At 31.8% G+C, this 23,021-nt stretch overlaps 1 protein-coding gene across 6 annotated transcripts in view; it reads left to right on the top strand.

Annotated features, from left to right (window-relative positions):
• Positions 1-23,021, top strand: part of LOC111049085 (putative sodium-dependent multivitamin transporter) — a 28,812-nt gene that overhangs the window by 2,611 nt on the left and 3,180 nt on the right. For 4 of the 6 annotated variants that reach the window (XR_005571118.1, XR_005571117.1, XM_039426367.1 and 1 more), the window contains exons 2-11: positions 2,705-2,803; positions 4,113-4,245; positions 4,808-5,029; positions 9,460-9,684; positions 10,477-10,592; positions 14,236-14,478; positions 17,040-17,214; positions 18,041-18,265; positions 21,137-21,303; positions 22,440-22,653. Coding sequence is in view for 4 of the 6 variants with exons in the window: in XM_039426367.1 (XP_039282301.1) it covers positions 4,120-4,245; positions 4,808-5,029; positions 9,460-9,684; positions 10,477-10,592; positions 14,236-14,478; positions 17,040-17,214; positions 18,041-18,265; positions 21,137-21,303; positions 22,440-22,653 (1,713 nt within the window). In the remaining 2 variants the exon portion in view is untranslated. Of the gene's footprint in view, positions 1-1,223; positions 1,776-2,704; positions 2,804-4,112; positions 4,246-4,807; positions 5,030-9,459; positions 9,685-10,476; positions 10,593-14,235; positions 14,479-17,039; positions 17,215-18,040; positions 18,266-21,136; positions 21,304-22,439; positions 22,654-23,021 lie in introns of those variants that run through there. The other 2 variants (XM_039426368.1, XM_039426370.1) reach the window with 2 other exon arrangements.

Consider the following 23,021-nt stretch of genomic DNA (forward strand, 5'->3'; position numbering starts at 1 on the left):
AAAATTATTTTATTCAAACTAATGTAAAGTTCAAGACTTGCCATTTGAGAATTATTAATAACATCTATCACTTCTTGACAATTACTTTTTCAAGATGGCTTCCTCCTGCACGAATACACTCTTGAAATCTGTGTTGAGATTCCTGAACGTTTGCTGCAACATTTCACAGTTATTTGTCAAGTTGTAAACACGTTTGATTTGAGATGTTATGATTCAATCACAGTTATTTGTCATGTTGTGAAAACGTATAATTTGAGATAGCTCCACAAACAGAAAATATCAGGTGGACAGATCATGGGACCAGTAAACGCAGATGTTGCAGCGATCAATGAGGATTCGTCAACACAGATTTCAAGAGTGTATTCGTTCAGGAGGAAGCCATCTTGAAGAAGTAATTGTCAAAAAGTGATAGATGTTATTGATAATAATTCTCAATTGGCAAGTCTTGAACTTTACATAAGTTTGAATATAATCATTTTTGCCCTTCCCACCAATGTTTTATGGCGTTTTTAAAAGTTCCCGTTACTCTGTGTCGCCCCGTACAACTTAATTTTTATAAAACTCAATTTAGAAGCATCCTCTTTATTTATAATTCCCCAATACCACTTGTTTCCCCATTGTTCTCTTGAGATATGTTATGTCGCGGTCTGTAATTACTTTTGAATAATAACAGATTAATGTACGGTATATGTCTCTTATGAATATTTTGAACTTGATATATAAAGAAACAAAATATAGTAATTTTCTCTGCTGAAATGAAGGGTATGTTACACTTTGAAATGGTGAAAAATGTTGGAATGCATTCTATGATGAATATAAAATATTATTCTCTTTAGATTCATCTTAGCTTCAAAAATTATTAACTTCGTCTGAAAAATTTACAATCAGCTCAGATGCCTAAGTTCATCCAGGACTTTTATGATATCATAACTTCTTTCATCTCCATACTCACAAATCATTTAATTTATTCAAATGGTCAAATTTATCATTCACATCACTTTTATCGTTTTACGATTATTATCATCCACTCGTAACGCATTCCCCATTTGTCACAATTCCTATCATTTAATTAGCCTACTGCTATCTGATATGGCTGGCTGAGTTTCCTCTTCACTTCTCTTCCTCAGTTATCGTTGCCTCTTCAATTGTTATCGTTAAGTGATGCATGTCATCGTAATGTAATGATACTGTCATCTTAGTTGAGAATCGTTCATTGAAGTGCTTGTCATTGAAAACTAGTGGTATTCCTCAGTAGACTCCGATAACTGAAGTGTGCCACTTCTCTTACAAATGTTTGAGTTATTTATGTGAAATAAAATACAGCTGATTTTATCAAGTCACTAAGCTAAATTCAGCGTTAGTTTATGTGAAAGTTTCTATGAACAATATAGTTTTTCCAGTTGCGACGAGAACTTGGTTCCAACACAGTGCTGTATTAGATCTATATTCTAGTATTTGATTTCCTCAGTAGACTCTGATAACTGAAGTGCGCTACTTCTCTTACAAATATTTGAGTTATCTATGTGAAATGAAATACATCTAATTTTATCAAGTCATTAAGCTGAATTTAGTTTTGATTTTCGAAAGTTTCTAAAAACAGTATAGTTTCTCTAGTTGAGACGAGAATTTCCATCCAACACAGTGCTGTATTAGATCTATATTCTGAATATTCAAGTGATACTAGTCTATGTGTAATTGCAAAAGCTGTATATTCGATTCACATGACAGCTTTGCTGCAGCAAATGTGTTTGAATAGTTTAATAGTTATTTGAAAGGTTTGAAAATGAATAAGTTTATTAGGCTTTATAGAATAATTAGTACCTATTTATTTTATTTGTAGACACAAAGTGACACAATAATTTGTAAAAGTGTCATCGAATAAAGTGATTCTATAAAGAAAAGTGATATCAGTGATTTAATATTTTAAAAACTATCAATTAGCCCTGTTGAAATATATGAATAAGTTTATATTTTATTCACATGATAGTTTTTTGCAACAATGTGTTTGAATAGTTTCTCTCAAACGAATCTAGTTTATATTATAATTTCATGAAATGCATATTTTCACCAATAAGTGAGAAGTAAAGGTACATTTTTTCAAATATCGGGGAGTAGTTCTCGTAGCATGCAATACTATCTTATCACACTGATTGATATAAAAGATGCTCTGTCGGCAATAGCAGTGGATGTCAGCTTGAGGCCAGCTCAGGTAACATGCATTAATGAGCTCAGAAATCACTTTCCGTTGGTTCGGGACCCACCTAGAATTGTAACTTTACTTTGATCTTTGCTCTCATTGCCAACGTACAAGTCCAAAGCGTATGTGCATTATCCCCAGCAAATAAAAGTAAAATAATTAAATAAATGTTCATTTCCCCAACTAAAACTACTTCATCAATTACAGAAAATATGAGATAAATTACAATCACATACAATAGTTAGTTACAACAAAAATTCTTATAATGTGTCCTCTACATGTTTAGTGTTTTCTGTGTGGAAATTGACCTACTACACTATGGCCTACCATGTTCTTGAGTAGGTTTTGTTTGTTTTTTTGCGGATTATTAATTAGTTGGTGTTTAGTAAGTGATTAGGTGTTTAGTAATAAATAATATGTACTGCTTATAATTTGATAGAGAAAATACACTGTTATTTTATTCACAAATTAGATTCATGTTGCTAAATTATTGATTATTTTTTACAGTTTCTAATGATTTATTCAAAATTTCTACCTGAATGCCTCAAAAGTTGGGTCTAGTGCTCAGAACCTTTCTTCTAATTCACATGACTGGAGGCTGAAGAGGTAAGCCAAACTTATTACAATTTATGAAAATTAATAAGTCCCAGACATTCGAGTCTATACTTTCTTATTGAAAAACTTCTTATATTGAGTAATTTTATTTTGATTTGGTTCGTTTTTCAATTCTGAAAAATGTAGTTCAAAGTTATGTAGACGTAAATCGTAATTAAAATGGAAAAGTAAGATCTTTGAGCGTCAGCAAACAAATCTCTGTTAAATATTCATTAGAATTTCAAGTTATAACAAGCTCATGAAATGTATAAGTTCGACTCAAGTAGGTCATAAAGGAATAAGTCTTGAAAAGTAATAAATTTGGCAATATTACTCTTCAAACCTGTCCATTATTGGTTATTAGAATACATTCACATTTAAATTATCATGAACTTCAAATAATAAATCACAGTAAAATAGTTGAAATTATTTTTCCATCTCCAACTCAAGGAAGAGCCCCTGTACAGAATATAGTTACATTCTTACTTATTAGCGTATTTCTTATCACCTATTCATTATTCAAAATTTTTCATTTTTTCTTACATCTATCTAAGACCATATTCTCCATTATCTCTTATTCTATACTTACACGTTCACTTCACAAAAAGAAAACAATTATTAAATTAAAACATTGCACGAAATAGGGTCATGTTTGTTAGGTACATTATTAGTACTTCGTCATTTATTTAAGATAAGAATAGTCAGTTTGAAAATATCTCCAATTGTTGTTCTTGAAGAATGAATAAATAGTTTACATATATTTTCCTCCATTCTATTCTATTGTAGGACTACTCAATTTCTGTATTTCTCTACTCATGAATGAAAATATAATATTTAATATATTAAAATATTTTCAAGACTTGAAAGTGACATTAATAGCCGAAACATGTATTGTCAAAATAATTCAAAAGGTTACTGAGATTAATATTTTCAGTAGCCCTGAAGAAAAAAGACAATAAAATGGCGAATCAACCAAACATAACTCTCTACTCGTATATTGTATTGGTTTGTATACATCATTTCTTTTGTAAGGGTGTGATCACATTGAATGTTTGTTTGTGTAAGTGCAAGCTTAGTCATCCATGACCAAGCGTGCAGATGAGAAACAAAATCTGGAAAGAGCAATAGGAACACTCACACTGGAAGCGTGCACTTGCTAGTTGTGTTTAGTGTGAGCAGCTACATGCAAGTCACAACGTGTTTGGCACTTTCCAGATTTTGTTTTTCGGCTCATACATGATCGGTGCACTTGCACCTCGACGCATTCAATGTGATCACACCGTTTTTTTTTGCCTTTTTTCATGTTTTTCTCCTTTTTTAGTTTCAAAATGGTTGAATACGGCAGTGGAAACCTCGGAATTATTGACGTGGCCGTCATTGCTAGTTGTCTCGCCGTATCAGCTGCCATTGGTGTCTATTATAGATTCTCGGGAGGGAAACAAAAGACTGCAGAGGTAAACTTCTTCAATCTTTCAAAATCCTTTAAAAATTTGAATATGCGAAACAAACAGCAAAATACTGTGAAACCCTGTAAAAAATAATTCTTCGTAGTATTTTTATATAACAAGATTTACTAACAATATTTACAAGACTTACCAAACACTAACTAATTAATAACACGCACAAAAAAACAAACGAAACCTACTCTAGAACATGGTACGCCATTGTGGAGTAGGTCAATTTCCACACAGAAAAAACTAAACAAGTAGAGGCCACATTATAAGAATTTTTAGTTACTAACTATTGTATGTAATTGTAATTTATCTAATATTTTGTGTAATTGATGTTGTAGTTTTAGTTTTTTTGGGAAATAATCATTTATTATTTATTTATTTAATGCATGTCTAATTGCAATGACTAATCAGTGTGAGTTGCGTCATAAGCAACAATGCGAAGTATTGTGACTAAACGTGACTAGTCTTGTCTTGTCGTGACCAGCCTTAGTTTGTTTTTTTAAAAATGCGTTAGTCAATGACTTATAATCTAATATAATCATGTTTCTCTATTTTCCCCCAGGAGTACTTGCTAGGAGGTAAAGAGCAAAAGATTGTGCCAGTAGCACTATCACTAATGACCAGTATGATGTCTTCCATTGCCTTGCTCGGACTTTCTTCGGAAGTTTACCTGCATGGTATTCAATTTGTTGTTATCAATATTGGATATGTCATTGCCGCTCCTATTGTAGCCTACTTTTTCTTGCCTGTCTACTTTAAACTGCAAGCTACATCTATATTCGAGGTGAGTCAAATCTGAACAAAATTTATGTCTTATAAATTTCTTCTTTCAGATCAATCGTTTGATTAGTAGGCAGGCTTCCATCCAAATCTGTCCATTGCTACTCTCTTCCATAGTTCATAGCTTATAGCACCAGGATTTTTCGTCATTTGCTTCAAATACTGTAGCCGGGGCCTCCCTCGACCCCTTTGTCCATCAACAGTACCTTCCAGATTACTTAAGGCTGTGCAAAGGCTAAAAATAAACTTTCTACTGGTGATATTTTTCAAAGTTTTTCGATTTGTATATCATCAAGCCATCAAAATGAAAAAGTTTTCTCAGGAAAACATTTTTTTCGATTATTACTTTTTGAGATATGAGCGCATAGAGTTCAAATTTTTGAACATTAAAAATTCGGTAAGAGATAAATTCATGAGATTTAGTCGATAAATTCTTCACGGTATTGATGATTGAATAAAACAAAAATTTCCTGACAGCATCAATTTTGATAAAGTTATCCAATTTACCATAAATTACCAGAAATAACTTTTTCCTCCACCTACTGTCTAAAGTACTTACTTTACTCCCTGAAACCTAATACTAAAGTGTCACTTTTTCGCTCTCGGTAGTAAAAAACAGAAAAACTCCCTAGGGAGTAAAAGTGACTCCATTTAAATAACATGGGGAGCATCTCTATTTTGAAACTTACATTGTAATAGGTTAGAAGGTCTAAGCTCAGATGAGAAAGCATAATAGAGGTGTCTGTCATTGAGTCAACTGAATTCAATACCACAACCAGAAATTTGATCAACTCATGAAATATATGTTTGTATGATAATTATTATATTCTTAATATTAGTAGACAATAAAGATTTATACAATTTTTAAAATATTTTATTCTATTCAAAATACCAGCCAACAAATATTTTTGATCTGCAATTCAAATCTGAACCGCATGAACTGGAGTCAGCCATTTTTGGTAGCTGCTCAGCTGATATAATTGTTACAACTTTAGCCGATAGATAGCGCAATCAGACGACTGGTTTTTAGGTTTTAGATTTAGGTTATGTTGTTAGGAATCATTGTCACCAATACGTAAGTTATTAGAATGATTTTATTTGCAGTCTCTATAAAAAAATGTAGATGGAGGAAAAATGTTGTGTACATCACGAGCGAAAAATACTTTTTCTCCCTCAGGAAAATTGCTGCCCTCGGCTTCGCCTTGGGCTTCAAACTTTTTCCCACAGGGAGAAAAAGTCGTACTTTTCACTCTAGATATACAAATAACTATTTCCTCCACCTACTGTCTAAAGTACTTACTTTACTCCCTGAAACCTAATACTAAAGTGTCACTTTTTCGCTCTCAGTAGTAAAAAACAGAAAAACTCCCTAGGGAGTAAAAGTGACTCCATTTAAATAACATGGGGAGCATCTCTATTTTGAAACTTACATTGTAATAGGTTAGAAGGTCTAAGCTCAGATGAGAAAGCATAATAGAGGTGTCTGTCATTGAGTCAACTGAATTCAATACCACAACCAGAAATTTGATCAACTCATGAAATATATGTTTGTATGATAATTATTATATTCTTAATATTAGTAGACAATAAAGATTTATACAATTTTTAAAATATTTTATTCTATTCAAAATACCAGCCAACAAATATTTTTGATCTGCAATTCAAATCTGAACCGCATGAACTGGAGTCAGCCATTTTTGGTAGCTGCTCAGCTGATATAATTGTTACAACTTTTGCCGATAGATAGCGCAATCGGCAGTGCCAATCAGACGACCGGTGTTTAGGTTTTAGATTTAGGTTATGTTGTTAGGAATCATTGTCACCAATACGTAAGTTATTAGAATGATTTTATTGGCAGTTTCTATAAAAAAATGTAGATGGAGGAAAAATGTTGTGTACAAGACGAGCGAAAAAAATACTTTTTCTCCCTCAGGAAAATTGCTGCCCTCGGCTTCGCCTCGGGCTTCAAACTTTTTCCCACAGGGAGAAAAATTTGTACTTTTCACTCTAGATATACAAATAACTATTTCTAGTTATTATTGGTCATTTTTAGTAAATTGAATAACTTTATCAAAAAATTAATATTTTTAAAACCTTTTTGTTTTATTAAATCAACAATACCATGAAGAATTAATCCTCTGAATCTCATGGATTTACCTCTTACCGTATTTGAATTGTTCTGTCCGAAAAATTTGAACTTTAGGCGCTCATATATCAAAAAGTAATGATCGGAAAAAAATGTTTTCCTGAGAAAACTTTTTTCATTTTGATAGCTTGATGACAAATCGAAAAACTTTTAAAAATATCACCAGTAGAAAGTATATTTTTAGCCTTTGCACAGCCTTAACGTGAATGCGTTGTGTCTTATAATATTTACAATAAAATTATTTCCATTTCAATTCTACTATAAATCTATAGAAATCAATCTGTAAAAACGAACAATTGAAAATTGGTCCATGAATATACGCTTATCGTTTTTATCGGTGAACTTGTGTTTGAAAAATGTGCGATGTATGAAATAAAACCGTAATAGAGTTAGATATTGTATTTATAAACATTTCTTCGTTTATAACTGAAGAGCCCTGAATTTAACAATAAGAAGATTATATTTGTGTTGTGAAATTACAGCATTAGTTTATTACCACTTGTAATTTTATTTTTGGATCACTGCTATTCAGTATGAATATATCGTTATTTTATTAGTGGCTCAATCAAAACGTGAAATCTATGAATGTACATTTTTATGAAATTAAGTGCTCCTCGAAATAATCCACTTGAGAGATAGATTTTATTGTTGGTTTTGTTATTCCGTTTTATAAGTATCAGAAATCACTGCATGTGTGTTATCTTGTCTAGAAAATTTCATGTTGATACCATTCAAACCATTGAACAAAAACATTATTGTCCACAGGTTTCAAAACAAAAGCTTATGTATCCAAAAAAAATCAAGTATCAATAGATCTATTCCAATTGGAAAATTCACTCCCAATATAATGCTTACTGCAATTCTTTTGTTTAATTAAACATCTTATAGAAACAATCTAATGTAAAACAGTCATTACCCTCATTAGAGCTCATCTGGCATAAATAAGTTATTGTCAGAGTAACTTATTACAACTCCAAACTTCAGTTAGGCTAATAGAAATAGTTTCGAAACTCCAGTGATAAATTAATAATACAGTGATTAGTGATATGATCGTTTACTATTGTAGGCCATTCAATACAATATTCTTGATTCATGTAGCTAAGGGAGAATGTACAAATAAAATATTTGTTTGATTGACAAAATAATTGTCAATTTCTTCATAATTGAGAAGATGTAATAACTTGATACCATTTTAAATTCGTTGTAGGGTTTGTACTGCTGTTCCTTGATCTTTCATTTTCATATCAACACTCTAACAAGTATTACTAAAATTAACATTTACAAATATTGGTTACATTCACATAAACAAATAATAATAATTTATATTGAGTCCACATTCATACCTGTTTATTTATATTTCTTTTTGTAATATTCATATTATCTTTTTAAAAATGTTATCATTGTATCTTTCATTTTCTTTCATTTTCCTCTTACAATACAGTCATAAAAATGTCTATAAATGTTAGGCATTGGAAATCTATCATTTTTGAGAGATTTAATCTCCTTTTAGCAATAAATACTCAATAAGTTAGTGAAAATCGTTGATGTAAAAAATCGTTCGACATAAATTTAAAGTAATTATGTAGGGCTAAAGCCTGTTTTCTCTTGTCCATTATTGTGAAGTTGAATCAATAAATGAGTAATCAACAATACTACAGAGAGTTAAAAAGAGATATTTATCTATTATTATTGATTGATTGAGTACTTTATTTATGTAGATTACAATATATACTGGCTTTTACACTTATATACAATAGCTTACAATACAGCAAAATTATAGATGAATTTACATAATATAGACTAAGAAAATAATTATTGAACTGCATATGATATGAAAAAAGCAATTGGTAATAGCTATAGATAATATTGTTGTGCATCTACATAAATTGGTGGAGGTTTGGACATATCAATGTTCATTCTTTGGAAAGAATATTAAAAATATTATCAAGTATTAATATTGAATGAAAAAGACTGAGAAATTGTCAAAAAACCACTGATTTAAACTTATCAGAGTTTATCAGAGATTGACAATGGTGTAATAACCGAATCCGGTCTCTCTAATTATCAATAAATCAGTGGTTTTTGACAATTTCTCAGTCTTTATCATTCAATATGAATAATTACCACAATATCAACTTCTCAACTACACAAAAAGTCAAGTATTATTATTAAATATAATATACAAAATATTATAATAATATTTTTAAATATTATTAGGCCTATACTTGGGTAGTACATTACATCTAATTCCATATTTTCAGTTTATGAATTTTATTGTCTGGTTTCAGTATTTGGAGAAACGATTCGGCCTGAAAACAAGGTTTATGGCGTCGTTGATATATTTTATGCAGACTGTGCTGTATATGGGTGTGGTGCTGTATGCCCCGGCCCTCACATTGGAAGCCATCACTGGGCTGTCGGCAGATTGGGCCATCCTTGCCACCGGGCTCATCTGCACCTTCTACTCGACCATTGGTGGCATTAAGGCTGTCATAGTTACTGATGTCTTCCAGGTGTCAAATATTCAAAAGTATTCTTTAAATCATCAAATTTAGTCTTTTTTGATAAATACTGTCTGTATCTTCTAGGCTATAGTGAGGTCCACATAATAATGGCAGTGTTGGATTAGCAATGGTATTGCTATCTTTGTCTATCATTCAACAAAGCGAATAGTGTTATAATTCATTTTAACCATCCTGTGTAGTTTTTTTCTCAATATATAACTTTCGTTGAAAGGATACACTTCCTATTTCCATCACAAAATTGGAAGGTAATTTTTGTTTTAACTTTCTAGCTATCTAAAATCATATTGATCCTTGAATATAATTTTTCCGATAGTAATTTGAAGTTAAGTAATTTTATTGAAAGACAGAACGAGTTCATTGCAAGTTGCAGGAGTGGATAATTTCAAGTGGAATTTCAACTGTTAAAACATTCAAATCAAATAATCAATTCATTTGAATTGGCCTTTCTCTTGAAGGCACTAATCCATCAATAACTTTGCTGTATTCTGATTGATTTTGTGGTATTTCTTTTTTATTTGTTCGAATATTATTTCTTATCAAAAATATGAAATTCTCAACCTCGATTTATTTTGCCGCAATGCCTGGTTCTTCTAAGTAGAATAATTTTCAATTACCAATTGGTTAGTAGTTTTTTAATGTTTAGTTTTATTCTACAATATTTGTTATAAACAAAATAAAAATTGAGCTTTATTCAAAGGATTGTTGAGCTGGAATTCTTATACAGTACTAATTTCATCATCTTCTCTTACTAATTTTAGTAACATTGAATTGAATTTTCAGATGATCCTGATGTTTATGGCTTTATTTACTGTGATATTTACTTCAGTATTTGACGTTGGTGGCTTTAGTCAAATTATTAGTATTGCTGCTGAAAATGAGAGACTGAATTTTTTCAAGTAAGTATCATTTATCTCTTCAAAAATTGAAATTCATGGTTATAAACATATTGTAGGGGATGAGTGTGTATAATGAAATCATGATGTAAGACATGTATAATTCCTATAAATTCTAAATTCCTAGTTTATATATATTTTGGACTCAAAACTCATTAAGTGTAAACATAACCTATTTTTTAACAATTTCTATCTAAATTTAGGGAAGGAACAGTTTTGGGCTTTAAGCCTGTTGTTCCCTTCCCAATCATTCATAGTTGAGAATGATATTGTATGTTTCAATGCATAAATAAATAATAGAATCATAGGGTGGAATATTATCTTGAAAATGTTTGCATCTAGTAGAAGATTGAAAAGTCTAATTCAATAAAATTTTAACCTCCAGCCTGTATCTCCACATATTTTAGTTTCAGCTAAGTTATTATTTGATAGCATATTTCTTGAAACTTGAGTCCAATTTTTCATGAATGTGGAATCGATGTAGTATTCCATTTTTCGAATAATACCGTTTTGGTGTGGGATCATAAAAATATTCCTAATAAGAATGAAAACTAGACTACCTCAATAAAAAGCTTGCAATCATTCCAATTAAGATATTTCCTAAGTATTAGTTTACATTATCTTTATTGAAAATATAATGTTATTATTAAAACTCTTACCACAAAATATATTCTGTGATCATAAAAATATTCCTAATAAGAATGAAAACTAGACTACCTCAATAAAAAGCTTGCAATCATTCCAATTAAGATATTTTCTAAGTATTAATTAACATTATCTTTATTGAAAATATACTTATTGAATAATAATAATTTATTGGTAATGATATTATCAAAACTCTTACCACAAAATATGTTCTGTTCATTTTGTTTGCAGCAAGGAGAGCATTATTTTGTGAACTAATGGATAACTACATAATAAAAGTACTGTCTAGGTCTGTACAACAATAACTAGAATTTCAAATTCCTTACTTCTCTGTTGCATTGCATTGCATATTACATTGCACTGTTATACTAGATTCCAAGCACAAATTCTAACATGAGATGATTATGTCTAGAAGTAATAGATTTTATAAGTGAATGCTGTTGGATTGCTTTCGTTATTTCTCAGTCTTTCTATCTAATTTACCCTGTTTGATCTTTGTCAGTGTCCAATTTGTCAAACACTTTTATTTTTCCCAGTAACTTATTAGTACATTGTATTGTTTCGTATTTTTCTTATAATAAAATTATATTTATATTTTGAACCTCCTTTCAAGTCATCTCTCCTTTTTCTATAAAGTTGAATGAAGTACATTTGGAAGTGAAATAATATTTTTCTGTGTTGCATATTCATTCTTTTCCACTATCAATTTCAGATTCAAATTTTAAAAACACTTATGAAGTGAAAAATGCTCTTACTACAGAGTCCGGCAGTGAATCGGGCGATTTTGAAATATTAAAAATCGATGAAGTTGTTAACAAAACTTTTATTCTTATCACCGTAATCAATAAAGAAAAGCATTTTTTAATCTACAATATTGTTAATTTCTTGAAATTTACGTCGGCAAAGTTATGTCCTTCTCTCGTCTGGCATTCATGGATGCGCTGAGAATGAATCAGCTGAGTGAGAGTGTACTGGTGGAATGTAAGGATCTGAAGGAGGGGGGTGGGTGTGAGAGTCGCGTGTTGAAGATGAAGACGCATATTCAACTCAACGCATTTCAGTAACAATGGAGACTTGCAGCAATACACAACGTGCATTCGCCGTGAAGGCTTATTACCAAACGCGTAGTTAGGAAGCTGCGAGAGAAGGACGTCACCTTGCCGACGTAATTTTCAAGAAAAGAACAATATTGTAAATTTAATTATAATGCTTTTATGTAGATTACGGTGATACAAATAAGAGTTTTTTTAATAACTTCATCGATTTTTAACAGATGTTTCAAAATCGCCTGATTCACTGCCGGACACTGTATTATAGTCTGTGTAAAATGAGTTGAGACTTGGCCCTCCATCCGAAGAAATTACAAGTTTGCCAATTCGTGTAAAATTGCAACTTTCTCAAATTTCCAATTCAACGTCAGAATTGGATGTGAAATATCATCATCGATATCCTAGTAGGGCTAAAAACGTTTCAGGGTTGATTAAAATTACATTTAACTATTATGATAAAATTGGAAACATCGCGAAGATTTGTTTTTCTTTTGAATATCACTTCTCTCAGAAACATGGGGCGTCGTAATGCTTAATAATTTTATTTCAAATTAACGGAGAGAATGTCTCCTTACTATTGGTGTCTGGATCATTTTTATCTGACCTATAGTTATTTTTTAATTTATGATTATGTTCGTCAATGTCTAGACATTTCGAGTAGAAAACATGACATTTCGACATGCTGGAAGCTTTTTTGTTTCGAAAGATAAGTGGGTGTGAAAGCGAGAAAGTTTCTCAGAAATAATTGAAATTATTTTTTCAATTGTCAAAAGTAGTCGAAAGATCTTATTTTGGAGTCCAAGGAATTTTAAAGTTAGAAGAGCGGTTGCATGGTATGCATTGTGTACCAAATTGTTTGCTAAAGGCAGGCAATTTACGAGATATTTGACTGAATTATTTCAAACGCAAGCAGCTAATTGCCTCTAGAAAGGCTGTACTGAAACACTGCTTGTATTATTCGAGGCGAAGTTGTCATTTTCACTATTCATAATAATGTGGCATGCAGTTGCTGAATGTTTCAATCGTTCTGTATTTTCATCTTGTTGATCCCAGCTATTGATAGCATATGGTGGCACACCATTCAGATGCTATCCTTGCCTTTGAAACTCCTGAGAGGCCAAAATACGTTCTTCCGAGTACGTTTGACAATTGGAAAAATAATTTCAATTATTTCTGAGAAACTTTCTCGCTTTCACCACCTACTTATCTTTTGTAACAAAAACGTTTCTAGCATGTCGAAAATGTCATGTTTTTTGCTCTAAATGTCTTGATATTGACGAACATAATCATTAATTAAAAAATAACTATGGGTCGGATAAAAATGATTCAGACACCAATAGAAAGGAGACATTCTCCCCGTTAATTTGATATGACGCCCCATGATTCTGTGAGAAGTGATATTCAAATGAAAAACAAATCTTCGCGATGTTTCCAATTTTATCATAAAAGTTAAATTTCCTTTTAATCCTTCAACCCTGAAGCTTTTTTAGCACTACTAGGTGGATATCGGATATGATATTCTACATCCAATTATGACGTTAAATTGGAAATTTAAGAAAGATGCAATTTTACACGATTTGGCAACACTGTTATTTCTTCGGATAGAGGGCCAAGTCTCAACTTGTTTTACACAAACTATAGCAGTGACGATCGTTTCGACCTGGTGTAAACTAGAGATACTTTCTTCAGTCTGATGATGTATTTAGAATAAGTGCATTTAGAATAGTAAGTGCATTTTTCACTGCACAAGTCTTTTTAATTTCCAGTTTAATATTTTCATTTCCAAAGTATTTGAATCTTTTTTATCTTCCCCGAGGTTTTTTTAACGTACCAATCACTACATTGTCTCTTTCTAACTTAATCCTTCGCTTTCTTTCTCAATTTTCAATCTCTTATCCAATCCTTTCCAGTCTCAATAATATTCTACATTTCTTTGCATGTATGGACTCCAGCTTCGACCCAGACCCCACCGTTCGTCATACGTTTTGGAGTCTGGTGATTGGAGGTGGCACAACCTACCTGGCACTGACCACCACCAACCAAACCCAGGTTCAGCGGTTCATGACCCTGCAAGACCTCAGGATGGCGGTCATTGCTCTGTTCATATCAGTTGTTGTCACCAGCTGCCTGTCATTGACCACTGCCTTCTCTGGTTTGGCGATCTTCGCTTACTACAAAGACTGTGATCCTATTGTGTAAGAGAATTCTCAACTTATCACTAGTAGTTCTGTGAACAGTAGACCTCACGCAGTATTCTCATCCACAAGTACCTGATTGAAACTATAGACCTTATGGAAATACAGCAATAGACAGGCTTCTCCACACATCTGTGTAATCACTTGTCAGCTGATTTATGATGAATAATTCTATAGTCTGATTTTTACTCTAATATTGGCGTATGAAGGAGGCTCCTTTTTCCTTTTATATTATCCTTGAAATGCAAAATTTTCAAAAACCTCGACGCGCAATTAAAAAAGGAACATACTGTACCTGTCAAATCTCATGAAAATCTATTACCGCGTTTCGTCGTAAATGCGCATCATATAAACAGTTAAACATTAAAATAAATGCCAAACCGTCGACTTGAATCTTAGACCTCACTTCGCTCGGTCAATTAGTTTAACAATGTTCACTCAATATCTTATCAGTCTACAAAAATTGTAGCTAACACTCGGTAAATAGAAGGAGACGGTAGAGGTCGGTAAAGGCATAGAGAAAAGAAAAATATAGTGAGGTCCACGTTATAATGACAGTGAAGAAAGATAGGAGAAAAACGTTGCCGATCCTCCGTCTTGTCAATGCCTTCTATAGACGGTAGCTGATACAGGTTTATTGATGTGATATTAACTGTACATTCTAGTTTAAAATAATAAATTATATTTTATTAAGCAAGAAATTATATTTCTCAATAATTTCATAATTAAGATGAAATATTTTGTCAATTAAATATTAATTCTACATTGTTGAAAGACGATCTGGCAACAGAGCAAAGCAAGAAAGAGATAGCGCTATCCGCTTTGTTGAATGATAGACAATGATAGCAATACCATTGCTAATCAAACACTGCCATTATAACGTGGACCTCACTATAGCTATGCTATTACTATAGCTTAAGCTACTATCTTTTCTCATGTTGGAGGTCATGCACTTGCACTTGATTGGACGTTATAGGCGTTCCCAATAGGTCATTCCATATTGCTCTTGTCTTTCATTTGCTTTCCATTAGATTTGCTTAGGAGAGTTTGAAACTTCAGTTGGTGAAGGAGACGTCATTAAGCTACTTAGTACTATACATAGGTTTCATATTCCCTAGCGTCTCCTTCTAAATAGTTTGCCGTAACACATGGCTTGCCATATTTGAGTAAACTAGGTCAATTTCCTAAATAATCAACCTATTCTCCACTGCTATTTATGTGTCATTGTCATTAGTTTTTTTATCGATCTAGTTTAATTAAATAAATCATTGATTTTATTCAGTTCTAGCTGTGTATTATTATCATCATCGACTGGCATTTAACCCGTGCTCCGCAAGGGTCTGATTAAAAAACTTGACCTACTGAAATTTTAAAGAATTAAAAGTAGTTCTATAACCATCCTCGGTAAATTGAGAATACAACATTTCAAGTTAATCAGTCCAGTAGTTCAGACGTGACGATGCGTCATTCGTAAGTTTCCTATTCCGTAAGTGTGTAAGCCAATTCTTTCCTTTTTTATATAGATTACGTGCTAGTTGTTGTGTAATATTATTGCTATAATAATCAAATCAAATTAAGTATTATTCAATGACAACATCTCCGTTTGACAATATATTCGGTTACACAAATGATATTACAGATCACTGAATACACTAGTGTTTGCTTGATAAAATTCTTGTCTGCAAACAGGAGTGACATACATTCAGAACTCAACGAAAAATGCTTTTAAATAAACTCAAATTAAAATACTTATCTTATTTAAGTTTAATTATCTCAATTCGTCCCAAACACGCACACACACACACCCTCACACCAAGGAGAAATCAAAATCATTAATGAGATAGTGAAAGAATATTGAAACAAGTGACTGTCAAGGTGTTTCATCCAAGAATAATGAAAAGCTCATTAATCTCAAACGGAAGATGTTCCATCAACCATAGGTGTAATTTAGATTTGAAAGACCTTAGATAGTTTAAATTTTTGATCTCGACGGGCAGACTATTGAAAAATTTAGGACCTAAAAAATGAAGCTCTTTTGAAAGAGACTGCAATATGATCTGGGGGTAATAATAAACCGTCCAGTATTACCTCTTGTATTATAAGCATTATCCGAACCTCGATTGCCACTTAGCCTGAAGAACATAGACAAAACTTTGAATACATTATTTATGCATTATTTATTTGTATGTATACATATATAAGTTCTCACTTTGCATTCCAAGCATAAAATAAAGACCTAGCAATAAGGCGATTAAGGGCAGCCAATCAAACAACTACTATCAAATCGCTCTAAAATATGTAACTTATATTTTATCAAGCACTCCTTTCATTGTTGATTCAAATCTCTTTGAAATATGAGACTCATATGAATTTTATGTAGTTCTACTGGTGAAGATGGACACAATATATCCCATGATATGAATTGTTCAATGACTGCCTTATGATGGGAATTCTAAAATACTAGATTATGTATAAAAATGAAAAACACAATAAAAATATAACACTGTGATAAAAATCTGGCTACATTTTACATTCAATTGATATGATGATTTGTGTTACAGATCAGAAAGAATAACAAGAGGTGACCAATTAATGCCACTCTATGCAGTGGACAGATTGCACCGTATACCTGGCATGACAGGTCTCTTTGTTTCTGGAATATTCTCTGCCGGCTTGAGTACTATATCTGCTATATTGAACTCTTTAGCTGCCATAACTGTTGAGGACTATATCAAGGTGCGTGCAAATTATTGTTAATTATTTAATAAAATATCAAGACAATTTATTAGAAATTGATGCAAATTGATAAATATGACCTGATTTCAAAGGACGGATTTTCAAGATACAGTTCGTCAAGGAGTGTACCAATATTATCTGAAATACAGTGCATAAAGGAGAGTACCAATATTATCTGAAATAACAGGCGAAAATTGATAGCCTTTCTTCAACCTCATTTAAGAGTACAGATTCACGGTTCCAGTGCTGATTCGAGGTTTTTGTGTGCCATTTCATGTGTAAAAAAGACGTTTAATTGAGTTATCAGAGAAAATAATATTTCAACACTGTTAAAAATGATTAGTAAAAACTCTCCACTTGCATTTGAAAATTGGGTACTGATTGTTTACTATATATTATCATCAAAAGTACTTATACCACCTCTATTATTTTGCAATCAAATTGATTGTGGTAGGAAAATTTAATCAACTTGCTAACTTTTTAATTTTCGGAAAAAAATATTTCAAATTAATATTCATTTTACAGTTTCGAAAACTAAGTAGAAGGAATTTTATTATCGATTCGGATCTTAATCTTTCTAAATTCAAAATTAATTGTTTCAAGTGTTTGTGTTTTGTTTCAACGTGGAAATTAGTGAAGAATTGGAAAGTCGCACATAACCTTTATTTGGACAATTTATTTTATGAAATTGGGATGAAAAGAAGTTTTGGACTGTAGTCTGTTTCTTTGTCCTTAACTTGATTGTAAATGATAAATAAATAAATAAACTTTACATGTTTTGTTTTATAATACATGTGAATTTAACGCATTGATTCTTACTTTTCAGCCAGGCTACAATCTCTGGGTTGAAGATGCATTCCCAGACGAGATGAAAATTCGTCTAACCAAAGGGCTGGTATTCGTTTTTGGAATTGTTTGCATCGGAATGGCTTTTTTGGCCAAAGTTCTTGGAGGAATACTTCAAGCGTCACTGACTATTTTCGGAGTTGTGGGTGGTCCTTTGTTGGGCGTATTCAGCCTAGGAATGTTCTTACCTTTCGCCAATGAGAGGGTAAGAAATAAGATGGGTTTTCATTCATCAGTTATGATAATACAGTAGTTTTACTTTCCTTGCCCTATTACCATAGGTAAGGAAAGTATTGCTTTCCGAGAAAAATCAAGGTACCCCAATTCCTATATTTCTATACGTTTCAAGGTCCCCTGAGTCCAAAAAAGTGGTTTTTGGGTATTGGTCTGTATGTGTATGAGTATGTAAGAGTGTATGTGTGTCTGTGTACACGATATCTCATCTCCCAATCAAAGGAATGACTTGAAATTTGGATCATAATGTCCCTACAATATAAGGATCCGACACGAACAATTTCGATCAAATGCAATTTAAGATGACGGCTAAAACGGCAAAAATGTTATCAAAAACAGGGTTTCTCGCGATTTTCTCGAAAACGGCTCCAACGATTTTAATCAAATTTATACCTAAAATAGTCATTGATAAGCTCTATCAACTGCCACTAGTCCCATATCTGTAAAAATTTCAGGAGCTCCGCCCCATCTAGGCAAAGTTTGATTTTAGATTCACAATTATCAGGCTTCAGATACAATTTAAACAAATAATTTTAAGTGGAAAAGATTGAGCATGAAAATCTCTACAATCAATGTTTAGTAACATTTTCACCTAAAATTTAAAATAAGCTTGAAAATCGAGGAAATTTGATTATTTAATTAGAAACTGTTGGCAACTGTTGATTCTATTAAGTCATTACTATGATTTATGATAGTCATTCACTATACTATGAAGAGATAGCAGACCTCGTGTGTCTCCAGCGTTATTGTCCTGTCACCAGCTGGCTCAGATCTTTGAATAGTTGACTTGAGATGCGCGTGAACACTAGCGTCAGGTGATCAATTTTCATAACAGCAAGGAAAGTTGTGTGAGTGCGCCACACCAGATTTTTTTAATTGTGAATGATTTAATGACTTTCGGGGTGTTTGTTATGTACCGTATAGAATATTGAATGGTTTTTGAGAAATTTAAGCGAATACTGGACTATAGGTATGATTGCATTATAGATTTTTATTTGAAACCTTATAAATCGCAAATGTTTACCTACTCAATTTTCAGTCTTATATTGTAGTAATTTACTACAGTAGACTTTCATCATAATACCATAGTACCAGACGTTTCTATTGTTGTTAAGAGAAATCGTAATGTAGAAAGTAGCCCAATTTCTCTACTACAATTAAGAAGTATTTTAATATAAATATAACTACGCGTACAATACCACCATTTAATTCAAGATTATATACTCTTATTATTATACTCTTATTGTATGTATTTATTTGATTTCCAACGGTTACATAAATTTCTAACAAAAGTTCAATAATGTGAAAGAGTAGAACATAAGAAAAAAATAATAAATGTAAAAGTAATATATAGTACATTCAAAATAATCCAACAACAAAAATTCAATAAAGCAATGAATGCAATAGCAATCAAAATCGATAGTAAAATGAGATAATAAATATAAAAGTAATGAATGTTCAATATAAGCTAGCAGCACAAATTCAACAATATAAAGCAATAACAATAATTAAATAAATAATTTCTTTAGTCGAGGGTACTACACTATCAGAGGAGTTTATTCATAATAAAAACATTGGGGACCGAGCTTCGCTCTGCAGTACAAAAGCATAAAAAATTTATTACGAAAGAAGAAATTATAATAATATTCATAGTTCATACAGAAATGTTCTATCTAATCACAGTGAATTGAGATTAATTCCCAGAGGAATGCAAAAATTTCCCTCACAAAGGCCCGGTTGCACAAAAGCCGGTTAAATTTTAATTCTGATTAATTTCACGTGAACCAAATCAGAGAAGACCATTTCAAAAAGATGGTTTTACCAGGACCTCCTATAATTATACTACCGGACCTGAGCCTAGAAAAATAATGGCCGCCGTAGTGGTCTTATAGAAATTCCTACTGAGAAAAAAGTCACTAATCAGCTTTTAGAGAGCGTCTGAGTCTGTCGAAATCTCAGTTCGTCTAGTTCCCGTTTAAAATATCAATGCCGGCCACCACATACGGCGACCATTTTTTTGTGGGCGCAGGTCCGGTATATAGGAAGTTCTGGTTCTACTGGAATTAATCAGGATTGAAAATAACCCGGATTTTTGCAACCGGCAATAAGTACCTTATTGAATGATTACAAAAGTTCAACAGCTGAGTCATAATTTATTTTGACACAGTCCCACACACATGAACTCGCTCACTCACTTCCATCACCAACATACGACGTAATAATTATCATCAGCTGTTTTTGCAAAGATGGATAATAATTATCCTTTTAATGTCCTTCAGCGAGTTTTCCCAGGGATGAGACCTAGTGCAATCGACGTTTTATATTATAAACCTACTATGTTCGGAATTTCCTAAGAATCGTTAGAGCCGTTTTCGAGATCCGGTGAAATACAAACATCTAAACATATAAACAGAAATTGTTCGTTTAATAGTATAGGATATAAGTGAAAAGTATAAAATACAATAGATTGATTATTTGCCAATTTCAGAAAATGCGGCCCCATTTTATATGAATATGTGTCGGGATTGCCACTATTTTTGCTTTGATATTTCATGCAAAAAAGTAAATTATTCAATTAAATCACTAATTCCATTTTGCTATTACTATTTTTATAGGATTGAGGAATTGTAGACGGCAATAATCGTGTTTCGGGTAAAATTACTCTATTTTAGGCCATTTTCATTGCTCTTATGGCGGACCAAACATCAGTGCTAAAATCAATCGTTTTGGAAGAGGTATTATATTCAACTATTAGAGATCTTTGTTTTAGAGAATTTCTACATCAAGTTCTATTTTATTTCATATCCAATTATCTTCTTAATTCATGTAATTATTGTTTCAGGGTGCCATTGCTGGTACGATTTCAAGTCTGCTGATTTCAATGTGGCTGGGCTTCAGTCCAAAGCCACCAGCCTCCCCTCTGCCCGTATCTGTCGAAAACTGTCAGGATATCATTGAATCAGCCGTGCTCTGTACTGTCAACTCCACTTGTAATTTCAAACCAAATTCGTGAGTATAGGCTACATTCCAATTCATATCATAATTTTCAACTATTATTATTAAAGTTGAAGTTGAATTAGAGTAAAATTCAATTATTACTTCATTCCATTCTTTTTCTATTTGTTAACTTTAAGAATCTTCCGTTTTTGGATTTCATATTTTTTAAATATCGCCGTTTCCTTGCATCATCCAAATATGTATGCTTGCATGCATTGATATTCCTGTATTTGATACAAATATAGAAAGGCTCATAGACAAATTTCAGTACGATCCTTAATGTAAATCAAAAATAACATAATCCAAAATTCAATGTGAATTGCATTTTCAATTATGCGTGAAATTTATTTTAGACAATTTTTGGTCATACTTTCTTATCAATGTTCATCTTATTCGATTACTCTTTTTATTCCTCAGGCCTAATAACAATATTTCCTCAGCTTTTCAGATAACAAAGGAACAATAATATAAGTTATAAATGAAATTTTGCTAGTCTTGGTAATTTTTGTTTTTCAATTTGTTTCAATTTTGAAGTTCCTCTGCGTATAGAGTTCCTCATATCTGCCAGTTCTCAGATTGTACAGTGTATAAAATTACATGAACATAGCCTAAAAGGTACTGTTTAATTATATTTAAATGTAAAAGATAGATAGATTGATAATTGCCTTTTATTGACACTTTTCAATTTCAAAAGTGAACATTGATTCATTTGTGAGAGGTTAGAGAAGTTAGTTATTGGCGTTTAAATGGCAATATGTTAATATTATTATTAGAAATATTTTGATAATTTTAGATAATAAACGTAAATAACGAAACGTTGTAATACTTGCACATTTGAAACACCAGACAATATGAATGACACCCGGAACTACGGTCAGGCTACTGCCTGTTGTTTTCAATAAAGATTATTGGAGAAACGATGTTTCCAAATAATCATGGATGATGAACTTATAGATAAATAAATCAACTCAATCAAAAACATTATTCTTTCCAATACTTTCATATAATAAGAATAGAGAAATAATTACATTTATTCTCTATGATATTGTTTTTACTTGTCAATTCATGTATATCTTCAAACAATTACACCTATTTGAATATATTTTTCTACCCTTTCCACTCACATTCTGCGTATTTTAATGTTTCAGAAAACCTCAAGCCAATTATTTCTATTTATATAGAATCAGCTACCTGTGGTATGTTGTTATCGGCTTCCTATTAACCATTCTGATAGGATCAATTGTGAGTCTTATATTCAAATCTCGGAGAAAAATTGAAGATCTAAATCCAGATCTATTTGTTCCACCAGTAGCCAAATACATTCAGAGGAGAAAACGTAACAAATCGGACAACATTAGAAGTGTAAGTGAGTTTGGAATTCAAATAAACACTTACATAAATTTGAATAAACATGTACATAAAGTTAAATAAACATGTAGCCTAAATACCAACATTTTAGTGTAATGTATGTACTTGAGACCACTTGATATACTACCGAAATTTTTATATAAATGTACTTGAAATACTAATTTGAATATAAATTATTGTATTTAACAAAATTGATACAGAAAGTTGCTTGGCTTCAAATATTCTGTTCAAATTTATTTAAACGTGAAATGATTTGTAGTTCATGTTGCATGCAAGTATAAAGTATCACTTGTGTAGTATTGTAGGTTGAATAAGTTTATTCAGAAAGTTTGTTTGAATTTGAATAATTTTATAACCTTTGC

The sequence above is a fragment of the Nilaparvata lugens genome, chromosome 4 (assembly GCF_014356525.2).
Source record: "Nilaparvata lugens isolate BPH chromosome 4, ASM1435652v1, whole genome shotgun sequence".
NCBI lineage: Eukaryota > Metazoa > Arthropoda > Insecta > Hemiptera > Delphacidae > Nilaparvata > Nilaparvata lugens.